A 13297-nucleotide genomic window follows, 5' to 3' on the forward strand; every position below is an offset into this window, starting at 1 on the left:
AAAAATCGTTTCAAACTAAATAAATCATTATAGACTCAAATGACTTTAGAACATTATCTCTTCTTGCTAAGGAAAAATAAAAGAACACATATAGTGATATAGCTGAAAAGAAATTCCATATATAACCCGAAAAGAAAATGTTGGACTAGTAGACTCCTCTTAATAATAATCTTTAAATAAATCACTTGTGACTACAGAATATAAATCGTATAAATGGTGTAATGTCCTGCACAACGTTCTGAAAATACAAGACCCAGCGGCTGCCATATTACTGCGATTGTCACTCAAAAATCATGTTGTGGAGGACTGACGAGTGTCATCTAACATTTCCAACCTCTTAAATGCTGCTGTCACAATTGACAGTGGCATCTAAGAGGTTGAACTTCTCTAATCGGTGCTATGTCTGATCTCAGAGGTTTGACTTGGGTGCTGGCTGTATAATACAGCTGACACCCGCACTGTAGGGAGTTGGGTTTGCCAAGTAGAAGGTTTCTGAACGTTTTTCAGATTGTCTCCAATAATGCACATTTTTTCTTTTAGGTGATTGACGATGGATCATACAACAAAAGAATACCAAATATCTAAATACCCACAGATCAACACCTGATGATAATTAATAATAAATCTACCACAATATATTTAAAGATTTTATAAAATTATTATTGTGCCTCAAGATGTATTCTTTCCAACTGAGAAGAAAATTTGGCTCCTTGCTTCACATTTTTAAAGTGTTATTTTTGGGTCTCCCTATGGTCAAAGCACAAGGTCTTTTCCCTGAACTGGAGAATATTGCAGCATTTAAGCCTATATACACAGATCCACCTGACGTAACTTGTGGAATCCCAAAACGAAGCTTCTTTTGTCAAAGTGATGTGAATTTACAAAGTATCCAGACTTGCACTCAACGACTATGTGTTCAAGACTGTCCCTACAGAGCCGCCTCTCCTGACTTCCATCGGCTTCTGAGGGATGATCTCGGACCCTGTGTCAGAAGAGATACGACTGATTTACGTCCCGAGTCCAGGAACTTTTCCAATAGTTTTATATTTTATGATCACAGAGACTGTTTTGTCACCGCTGCTTCTTTAAGAATTGGAAGCTCGTTCACGCTCACTGTATGGCTGAAACCCGAGCGGGAGGGTGAAATGTAAGTACGGAGGCATCTGTTACACATTCCTTCTATGCCAAAGGAACAGCTCAGAGAAAAGCAAAAAAAAAAATAAACATCCTCTTCAATATCATAATTTTGGTTGAACTTGCACTTTTTCGTTATGAGCTGCTGATAAAGTAATAATGGGGTAGATTTATTTAGTAAAAGTTGTAATGTGACGCTTTCTAAGTTGATGCTGTTGGACAACTGCCCAAAATGAGGTTAAAGGAATGGCTTAAATTATTTAGTGTTTTAAGCACCTGACCTTTACTGAGTCACGGGCTGGCCACTAGTATTATTCTTCATCATCCAGTTTTCCAGCCAGTTCAGGATCCCCAGACAGTTTCCTACCTCTAATGGAGGCACACCAAGCAAGTGCTATAGGACCCGATGCCGATTGCCCACTTCTGTAATCCTATTCCTGATTACAAAGCGCCAGCGTTCCTCGTGGGCAGGGCAATACATGTCCGCAGATTCAGCTGACCAATAAGCAGACAGCAACTATGTCTTCCTTCGTTTCTGGCCAACCTCTTTTCTTGACTTTGCCTATGTGATGTGACCTCGCCAACATAATTGGAGGGCAGTTCGGACTTTTGCTATGGGGCGCCATGACATCTATTTATATCCTCGATCCCAGAGCTTGGAATTGCAAGTTATGGGATAAGATAAAAAAGCTAATTCAAGTATTTTTCATTGCTATAACTCACATGAGCAAGATGGAATCCAGGAGATGTATTTCATTCCCTCAAGAGCTACAATTCTCTTTTACTCCCCTAATATGAATGACTAGCCTGCTCAAGGTTTCCCATGCGTGAGATCAGTGCTGGAATAAATTATTCCCAGCCGAAAAATTCCAATGAAGTCTCGGTTTCGCAGGCCATATTGAAAATTGGGCCAGCCATGACTGCAAATTACAGACGTGATGGGCTCTGGGTGCAGCTCTGTGTGTTTTTTTGCAATGCAGATGGGTGTTAGATCTGCCTTTCATTACTTCATTGCATGCATTATTAATTTGTCCATAAAAATGGAACAGAGAAGATTCAATAACCTGACGCACGTTTAACTTTGTTATAGTCCGCTTTTTCAAGGACCAAATATCTGGCCCTTGAAAAAGCGGACTACAACAATGCGAAACGCGTGTCAGGCTATTGAATCTTCTTCCATCCTCCCCCCCTCACCTTGGTGCACATAATTGGTAAGAATCTGCTTCTTTTCCATCTGTCCCCTGTCCTCTGGCCCATTTTCTGTTGCCTACTTGGGATTACTTGTCACTTGGCTTACCATTAGTTCATATATTGGAGATATATATTGCTGGTATCTGAGGCCATTAGGGTAATGGGCATATTGCAATATTGATGTGATAATCTTAGGCCACTAGGCATATTGCAATATTAGCCTATTTATGTACATATGGGGCAGAAGTATACAAATTATACATTGACATGCTATTCTATTACTCTGTAATTTATTCTGTAGAAATAAGGACCTTTGGTGAACCCCCTTTTGCCTGTCCATTATCACCTTGTTTTTGTGATATTATTTTTCAATAAAAGTTTATTATTGTTATCACCATTTTTTCTGCTCCTTCTCCGTCTATTCAGACAACCATCATAGCAACCAGCATAATCATCTCCTAACAGAGTATCACAAAATCATGTTGTTTTTTTTATTAAACTGGTCATTTTGTGCCATTTATCTTGGGATATGTGAAACCAAGAGTATAGTTTAGACAGTTCTGTACATTAAAGGATTTACCTTTCTTAGAATTTGGTAGGTCCCTATTTTCTTACCATATAATTTCAACACAATATCTCAACAGTCTAGCAAAACAAACTGCAATGCACATCACAACCACTCGGTAGCTATATAAAGACGCTTGTAGAATAAACGTCTCCCGATAGAGTTTCACAAAATCATGTATATTTTTTTAATCTGATCATCTTAGCTCAGGGTATATTAAGCCAAGAGCATAGGTAAGTGGGAACATATTTGTATATGGAGGGAGTTACTTGACCTTGAATTTGATTAGGAACTCCATTTTCTCACCAAATAAAGTAAATACAATATCAGGGCTTGCTAGCAAACATATCGACAGGATGCAAAACATCCCAACCACTGGAGGACAAGTTTCCTGGAGTGTAATTGACTGGGCTAAGCCTTACCTTTAAATTGTATGCCCTGGTGGCAGAGTTTCAGATACATATACCATAATCATCTCCTAACAGAGTATCGGAAAATCATGCTTTTGTTGTTTTTTTTTTTAAACTGGTAAACTCATGCCATTTATCTTGGTCTATGTCGAACTAAGAACATAGGTAAATGGTGCAATCAGGTTCTTGTTTGAGACTCTCGACGGTGGCTCATGGAGGAGGACCCCTTTTTATGATGCAGATATATCCCAATAAGGCACATAGAAAAACGTTGAGATAAGCAAACCTCTAAAAGGTTAAACTGCTAAGGAAAAAAAATGAGTAATATATTTCATATAACAAAGATGTAGATAAATGACTTCTGATATTTCCTTTAACTATTCACTTTAAAAAGCCTCCTTAAAAAATATTATCTGTAATTTAGATATTTCATTTTTCTCTCCTGTCTCGGTATACGGCTTTCTTTTTAATAATTAGTTGATTATTCACATATACCAAGAGAATATCTAATGTCCTAATTGGCGGAATAATGAAAACCTATTTGTCTCTAAAATCATGCTCCCAACAGAGCGACCGCCGCGGAAATATCCTTTGAATATATCCACATGTGTGTTAAGATATAATGTGCAATAACGTCTTTGAATTTCCACTACTCACCTGAGGCAACCCTTAAAAATAGCTGCTATCATTAGATACACAATGCCTATAATCTTAGAGGAATTCCAGCCCGTGGCATCGAATTAGCATGAATAGTGTTCTTCGGCTTTGTTTAGCATGGCTTGCATAGTAACTAATGAGGCAGGAGTTTAAAGATGAGCACCAGACAATGGGAGAAGAGCATTCCTCATCATCGTTCCCGCTCCGTGCTGGTGCAAGCAATCCTTCCTCTCCCTGTAACAAAGCGCTACCATACGGTATAACATGCACTAAACTTAATGATGAACAGTAGCCTCAAGGTACGAATGTATACAGACAACAGTGGGGCAAGCAGCTGTGAAATGTAAATAGCATAAAGAGGGAATGATAAATGAGACTTCAGTGCCTAGACTTCTTTAGCTGAGACTTTCCGCACTCTCGGTGGCAAACCCAATGACCTTGGAGGCCTTAGGACTAAATTTGGACTCAAATTGTTCTTCGTTGCCATTGACGTAAGTTTCTGAATGCTTCCTGTAATTAACAGAGCAATTCTGGTTATTTACAAAATATTGTAGTTACAATTATGTAGTGTGAAGGACCTCCCATGAGAAAACATAGTCCCCACCCCTGAGCAATGTCTCAAAGACTGTAAACATATTAAACACAAACTGAATTATAATAATGGGGTTCAAAGTGGATGTGTCACACAAAGTGTGGGAAAGACTAAGTGCAACACAAAGGGATGAGGGGAAAGGAACCCAGACACTAGGGAAAGGGGGAGTGGAGACCTCCTAGGCTGATCTGATATAACCCTGTCTCCCCTATCATCCCTATATTGGTGCCTCACAGGAACCTAAACCCTGTATTTCCCTAGAGCTTGGCCCTGGATAGGGAAGGGGGGTGAGCACAAGTCAGTCCCCACTAACAACTAAAGACAACAAGGGAGACAAACACGGGGGAAAGTAACTTAGCTTGAGCTCCTTATAGCAAACAGAGAGTGTTTAAACACCCAGGCCAGGGTGTCAATTAGCAGGAGGGAGATAGCTGCAGGGTCCTAGAATGAGACAGATCAAAGAAAGTGTCTGTAATGCCAAACGAAGATCTCTTCTGCAGCCAACTGCGGAGCGACTGTCTATCACATCTGACACACCGGTGACAGGATGCTAATAACATTTTCCTACATGGCAGTTCCTGTTTGGGTTTGAAAACTTTGGCCCCAATTCATCAAGACTGGCAATTTTCTCGCCTCTCTTATTGAGGGGTGTGGTGGAATCAGACACTCCTAATTCATGAGGAAGTGCACACCCCTAGAGTGTCTGACAGGTGGAGTGTGCCTCTGTGCACCACGCTAGAAATTTTACTCCAGTCATGGACTGAAGTGAGGTTTCTGGTGTAGGGAACGCCACAGCTCATCTGATCATGCCACCTCCTACAGCTCCCCTGCTCTGCCCATTTTGGCAGAGCTGGTAAAAACTGGGGTGAAAACGCCAAAAGTCGCAAACTTTTGGCCCAACTCCGAGTAGCACAAAAGTTTTACGACTTTTCAAAGTTTTCTTGAGGAGTAAAAACTTTTAGCAATAAGCGCCTTTATGTCTAGCATAAAAAGTTTGAGTCTTCACCTGGTTGTGGCCACTAAGATGCTATGACCAAAACTAAATTCTGTCTTCAGCAGTGGATGTATTAGATATTTCTCAAAGTTTTAACGAAAGAATCAAATAAAAGAGAGATCCTCTAAGAATTTTAGTTCTTTAAAACCTTTTCTTGAATCTATAAAACCAGAAGGTCATTTAAACTGAACTTCCATTATATCCTTCCTATCGTATGGTGAGCATTGTACATAGCGATGGCAGATGAGTACTGCCTGTGAGCATCGCACTTATCTAGAGATGAGTGAATCTTTTGAAATTCAAAATCTCTTGCTTCACCAAATTTTTCCCCAAAATTCTATTTTCAGTAAATTAATTCAATGCGAATAGCAAATACCATAAAGTCCTCAATCGTCCTAAAAAGACGTGTGTAATACTCTGAGGTCTCATAGGACTGTATCCAAACTGTACACTCATCTTCTTCACCGTTGTACTTGTACAACACACTGCAGTATTTGTCCAATGTTTTATAGTTTTCTTTCTCTATCTCTATTGCTGAGATGTGACGTCCTCTCACTATCCAGATTCACTAGAAAATGTCTGCTGCATTCCTTGCCTCTGCTTTTATATAGACTATAATAGTCTCTCCTGATTGGCTGCGCTATTCCATGTGAAGTGATAGCTGCAAGATATTATGGGGAAGTCCAAGCCTGAGGTCATGTAAACCTACTCTGGTTCATGCAGTCTTCTGCAATGTGTAAAATGGCAGTGGTCATTTTTTTTTGTTTGGCAACTCGAAGCAAAATTGTTTGAATTTGCTAGGTGCAGAGAATTTCCTAAAATTTGTGCCAATTTGATCTCTATACTGTACATAATGTAAGCATTATACGTAATGTGAGCACTGTACTAGATTTGAACATTATAGGAAAAGTGACCTATATATTGTAACATTGTAACATGAGCATTGCATGTGAGTAATATATAGTATATGGGTACATTATTATAATGTGAGAATTGTGAGTAAGCATTGTATATTAGCACTGCATTTGTGTACTATAGTCAGTATTGTAGGTGAACTCTGCAAGTGAGCATTGTATATGAGCATTAGACATCGTATGTGAGCACTATATTGTATACATACATTTGAAACCAGACGTTTCCATACACTATATAAAAAGACAGACATGCATGTTTTTCTCAATATCTGACATGAAATCAGAATAAACCTTTCCCGTTTTAGATCAATTAGGATTACCATAATTTGTAATATTTGCCAAATGCCAGAATAATGAGAGAGAGAAAGAATGTTTTAAGGCATTTTTATTACTTACTGCAAAATCAAAAGTTTACATACACTAAGATTACTATGCCTTTAAACAATTCTGGACTGCCCATATGATGATGTCATGTATTTGGAAGCATCTGAGTTAATTAGAGACACACCTGTGGAGGTATTTTAATGCACACATGAAACACACTTCTTATTTGTGTAGCATCATGGGAAAGACTAAAGAAATCAGCCAAGATATCAGGAAGAGAATTGTGGACTTGCACAAGTCTGGCTCAACCTTGGGTACAATTTCAAGATACCTGAAGGTGCCTCGTTCATCTGTAGAAACAATTATACACAAGTACAAACAAGATAGGAATGTCCAACCATCATACCGCTCATGAAGGAGACGGGTTCTGTGCCCAGAGATGAACTTGCTTTGGTCTGACATGTGCATATCAACCCAAGGACAAAAGCAAAAGGCCTTGTGAAGATGATGACGTAAGCTGGTATGATTCTGTCAATATCCACAGTGAAACAAATACTGTATCAACATGGGCTGAAAGGCCACTCTGCCAGGAAGAAGCCATTACTCCAAAAGAAACATAAAAAAGCCAGATTAATGCTTGTAAATGCACACAGGAACTAAGACCTTAATTTTTGGAGACATGTCCTGTGGTCTGATGAAACTAAAATTTAACTTTTTTGGCATAATGACCATCGTTATGTTTGGAGGAAAAAGGGCGAAGCTTGGAAGCCTAAGAACACCATCCCAACTGTGAAACACGGGGGTGGCAGCATCATGTTGTGGGGTTGTTTTTGCTGCAGGAGGGACTGGTGCACTTCACAAAATAGATGGCATCATGAGAAAAGAAGATTATGTGGCAAAACTGAAGCAGCATCTCAAGACATCAGCCAGGAAGTTAAAGCTTGGGTGGAAATGGGTCTTCCAAATGGTAAATGACCCGAAGCATACTGCCAAAATGGTAACAAAGTGGCTTAAGGATAACAAAGTTCATGTTTTGGAGTGGCCATCACAAAGCCCTGCTCTCAATCCTATTGAAAATTTATGGGCAAAGCTGAAAAGGCAGGTGTGAGCAAGACGACCAACAAACCTACACCAGTTACACCAGTTTTGTTAGGAGGAATGGGCCCAAATTCCGACCATCTATTGTGAGAAGCTCGTGGAAGGATATCCCAAACGTTTGACCCAAGTCATTCAGTTTAAGGGCAATGGTACCAAATACTAATGAAATGTATGAAAACTTTTGACTTTGCAGAAAGTAATAAAAATGCCATAAAACATTCTCCCTCTCTCATTATTCTGGCATTTGGCAAATATTAAAAGTTATGGTAATCCTAATTGACCTAAAACGGGAAAGGTTTATTCTGATTTTCTGTCAGATATTGAGAAAAACATGAATATGTGTCTTTTTATATATAGAGTATGGAAACTTCTGGTTTCAACTGTAAGAGTGTTGTATGAGTGCATTGCAAATTGGGGCTATATGGCAGTACATTAGCGCTATATGTGAGTATTGTACATTAGCACTATATGTCAGCATTGTACACTGGTTCTATATGTCAGCATTGTACATTAGCACTATATGTCAGCATTGCACATTAGCACTATATGTCAGCATTGCACATAAGCGCTATATGTCAACATTGCACATAAGCACTATATGTCAGCATTGTACATTAGCACTATATGTCAGCATTGTACATTAGCACTATATGTTAGCATTGCACATTAGCACTATATGTCAGCATTGTACATTAGCACTATATGTTAGCATTGCACATTAGCACTATATGTCAGCATTGCACATAAGCACTATATGTCAGCATTGTGCATTGTTGCTATGTGTCATCATTGGACATTAGCACTATATGTCAGCAATGTATATTAGCGCTATATGTCAGCATTGTACATTAGTGCTATGTTTCAGCATTGTAAATTAGCACTATATGTCAGCAATGTATATTAGCGCTATATGTCAGCATTGTACATTAGTGCAATGTTTCAGCAATGTAAATTAGCACTATATGTCAGCAATGTCAGCACTATATGTCAGCATTGTACATTACCATTGTACCTGAGCATTGGTTTACTCTACTTTTTCCTGCAATATATTTCTCAGTATATGTATACTTTGAGGGGATTTTGATCTTTTTTTTTCTATTTACTTCTTAAGGTGTGTGATAGAAAAGTCTGCTGATGGGCAGATTGTGTTCAAACTCACAATCTCCGAGAAAGAGACCATGTTTTATTATCGCACAGTAAATGGTTTGCAGCCTCCTATAAAAGTAATGACACAGGGGAGATTTCTTGTGAAGAAATGGATTCATCTTAGTGTGCAGGTGAGTAGAAATACATAACATTTGGTTAAACATGAAAAGTGTTTTAAAATGATGTGTGAAGAGAAGCTCCTGAGGTGTAGCGACAAGATGCACCGATGTGAGGGAGTATGAGTGTGTGTATATATGTATATATATATATATATATATATATATATATATATATATATTATAGATTGATAGAAGAGCTAAGGGAAGTTTTGAAAAATAAAAATATTTTTTATATACTCTGTCAGGAGATGTTTATGCTATTCGTGGCCACCCGGTGGTTGTGATATGAGTTGCAGCCTGTTGAAAGTTTTGCTACTATATTATGATAATGTACTGAATTTAATGATATTTATGAAAAAAAGGTAGTCAGTTACTACAATTACTAGACAACTAGATTGCCCATGAAAAAAAAAACATATTTTTACCTCCTGAACTGGATCTTTTTTTCTGATTTCAGTGATGAGTCTCACAGCAGTCATGTCACATTATGTGACCGCTGCAGCCACTCAATATTCTGCTCAGCAGTGAAATTCATGATTGGCTGCAGTAGTCATGTAATATAGACGATGTTACGTGGTTGCTGGGAGATTCAGTTCTGATATAGAAGAAACAGCACCCATGCAGGAGGTATATACAGGGTGGTCCAAAAGTAGGTGGCCAGAAAATGATAACATTTATTTTGATTTATATATAAAATTATATTTACTAACACAAGCATAACATTGACAATTACATTTTATTCTGAACAATAATACAAAAGCCCTTAAATTTTATCACCGCAGGGGTTCAAACTGTTTTCCATTATAATTTGCACAGCTTTGGAGTTGCCTCTTACGCTTCGACAAACTTTTTTGCACAAGTCTCTTTGGGTATTAATGTCTTGAAATGCATCTCTTATGTAATTTTTTAAGTCACTGACACTTTTTGGTTTTCGCCTATAAACTTTGTCCTTGAGTACTCCCCAAAAGAAAAAATCCATTGGGGTCATGTCTGGTGAACGTGCCGGCCAATCAAGTAGGCCTCTTCGGCCAATCCATTTATTAGGAAATGTTTCATCAAGATACTCGCGGACCACTCTTGAATAATGTGGAGGGGCCCCATCTTGTTGGAAATAAAGGTCATGTGAATTAGGCTGTTGCTGTAACTGGGGAACAACTTGATTCATTACAATGTCGAGATACTTATCTCCTGTGACTGTTCCATCAAAAAATATTGGTCCTAAAACACCAAAACCTGAAATACCACCCCAAACATTGACACCAGGCTCATTTAGTTGTTGCTCTAATGTTAAATGCATGTTCTCATTATGGCAGTAAATACAATTATGTCTGTTAATATGGCCGGAGAATTTGAAATCCTGCTTTGAGCAGGGGGTTGGAGCAGATGACCCAGGAGGTCCCCTCCAACTCTACCATTCTATGATTCTATGAAAGAATCTTCATCACTCCACATAATGTTATCTAAAATTACTGGATTTTCTTCAATTTCGTTAAGTATAATCTCACTAAATTGTGGCCGCCTGTCTGGATCATCCTCCAATAAACCATGAATTAGACGTGGACGATAAGCTTTCCACCCAATAGATTTCAGGATTCGCATGATAGAAGCTCGTGAAATTCCCAATTCCACAGAGGCTCTTCTGATGGACTGTTTTGGACTCTTAACAAATGTTTCGGGAACAAGTTGTTTATTATCTTCTGTACAGACGGTTTTGGGGTCGACCAGTTTTTGGAGCATTAAGGATTGAGCCGGTGGCATTGAATTTGTCATGAATGCGGTAAATGGTTTGTCTCTTTGGGGCTTGAGTACCAAATGTTTCAAACCAAATTTCTCTAACGGTTTCAGCATTTTGAGATTTCCCATACTCTGCTAAAATCCATTTTCTTTGATCTGTATTTAAATTATTTGCCATTATGTGTTATCTGAATTATCTGAAAAGAAAACAGATTTGGGGGAGATCTATCTGTGAAAATTAGATCTGTGAAACTGGAGCAGTTGCCATTAGCAACCAATCAGATTCCACCTTTCATTTTCCAAAGAGTCTGTGAGGAATGAAAAGTGGAATCTGATTGGTTGCTAAGGGCAACTGAGCCAGTTTCACTTTACACCATGTTTGGTAAATCTCCCCCTTCATAACCTTATTGCACTTTCTGTCCACCTACAGTACTTTTGGACAACCCTGTATATGTTGTTTTTTTTTTTTTACGATGGGCAATTAAGCCAGTAGTGCACAACTCCATTAAAGACTGGACACATCTGTACTCTGATGGGCCTCTGCATCTGTAAAGCTCCCTTATAATCTGAGGTCCAATTTTTGGGGAAAGTGGTAGACATGTCATCATTTCCCTACACTGACAAAACAAGAGGAGCTCAATGGACCAACATTTTAATATGTGCCATATCCTTTTGGTAAAATGCATGACTAGGCTGGCACCCCACCTTAGCTAAAAGATGGAGGTGGTTCCACTATGAAAGTAGGAAAAGATTGTATTATCTTCTTTAATCCTAAAACAGCGCCACTTCCGTCTACAGGTTGTATATGGTATTGCAGCTCAGCCAGATTTCTGTCAATACGGTCGAGCTGCAAAACAAAACACCACTCGTGGAAAAGTGTGAGTCTGTTTTTTGAAAGTAGGAGACTTTTATCTAATAACACTGGACACCTCCTTTTAAAGGAATCAACCACTAACATTATATCCTCTTCCTTCTGCGTCTTGTAAACCTAAAGCCGAGTCTGGATACACAGATACTGTGCAATGGCTGATGGAACGTAGAGCGCGATCAGTTGTCAGATGGTAAGAGCCGCCATCGGTCACTGACCAGCAAACAGAGAATACGGGGAATGCAAAACAGGTGGAGAGAGAAGTGATGGGCAGGAAATTCAATTTATTGGAAATAATCCCAGAATACGGAGAAGGAAAAGCCTGTATATGGGGAAAGTGTGACAGCGGCACACAAGGTTCACGACATACACAAGATCCGGAAGATACACAAAATATACAACAAACAGAAGATACACAAGATATGAAATGTACATAAGATGCCGAAGATACACATGATACATAAGATATACAACTATTACACAATATAAAATATACATAATATACACAAGTCACATTTCCTATACAATACACACAATATACAACATACACAAGATGCCAAGCACACACAAGATATGCAATATGCACAAGATGCAAAATACACAAGATACACAAGCTATATATTGTATATAAAAGACTGATCTATTGCAAATGTCTTTTTATTTTATTATTCTTAATATTATGAATTTGACCATGCAGAGTAAGGAATCTGAGATAATAGATAGATAGATAGATAAATAGATAGATAGATAGAAACCTGACCAGTACCTCCTAAGTGTAACAGGTGCCAGCTGCAGAAACTGCATAATATACTGAGTAACAATACAGTTTAGATTCAATGTTTTCATTGTTTTTATGTATCTTGGCCCTTTCAGAGAGCTGCTGCACTTTCTTTATGTAGATAGATAGATAGATAGATAGATAGATAGATAGATAGATAGATAGATATGGGATAGATAGATAGAAAGCAGTGACGTACCGCCAATAGCGGCAGGCCACGTGGCTTCTATGGGGCACATGAGCCAGGATTGTACGGTGCCAGCGCCGGCACCGCCCGCCCATCATTGCAAGTTCAACAGTATCGGCATCCTGGATGCTGATAAAATTGAAAGCAATGAAGTAGGAGAGAACATACTTCCTCCTCCATCATTCTTCCTCGGCATCTGACGTCTCAACGCAGCAGGCGTGATGACTAGTGTTGAGCGATACCTTCCGATATCAGGAAATATCGTATCGGATTGGATCGGGCCGATACCCAAAAAGTATCGGATATCGCCGATTCCGATACCGGAAACCAATGCAAGTCAATGGGACACAAATATCGGAATGAAAATAAACCCTTTCTTTCCTTGTAGGTTAATTCTACATGAAGTAAAACAACTAAGAATAATGTAGAATGACATGAAAAGCCGGCAATTCATCAGCGGCATTCACCGGTACCCGACAATTTACAACAGAAAGAATAGAGCTTCACACATAGATTAGATAGATAGAAACATGTCAGTCACATATATATGAAGTACAGTGATAGTGTTGGTTACTGTACTTGTCAT

At 38.7% G+C, this 13297-nt stretch overlaps 1 protein-coding gene across 1 annotated transcript in view; it reads left to right on the top strand.

The window, feature by feature from the left end:
• The first annotated feature begins 749 nt into the window (after window positions 1–749).
• The window catches only part of USH2A (usherin), a 461796-nt gene continuing 449248 nt past the window's right edge, over window positions 750–13297 (top strand). The window contains exons 1-2 of the mRNA XM_073673580.1: window positions 750–1147; window positions 8991–9156. Coding sequence (XP_073529681.1) covers window positions 750–1147; window positions 8991–9156 — 564 coding nt within the window. The remainder of the gene's footprint in view (window positions 1148–8990; window positions 9157–13297) is intronic.

Source organism: Phyllobates terribilis, unplaced genomic scaffold, assembly GCF_046119375.1.
Source record: "Phyllobates terribilis strain yellow unplaced genomic scaffold, ASM4611937v1 Scaffold_3__8_contigs__length_932513732, whole genome shotgun sequence".
Taxonomy (NCBI): Eukaryota; Metazoa; Chordata; class Amphibia; order Anura; family Dendrobatidae; genus Phyllobates; species Phyllobates terribilis.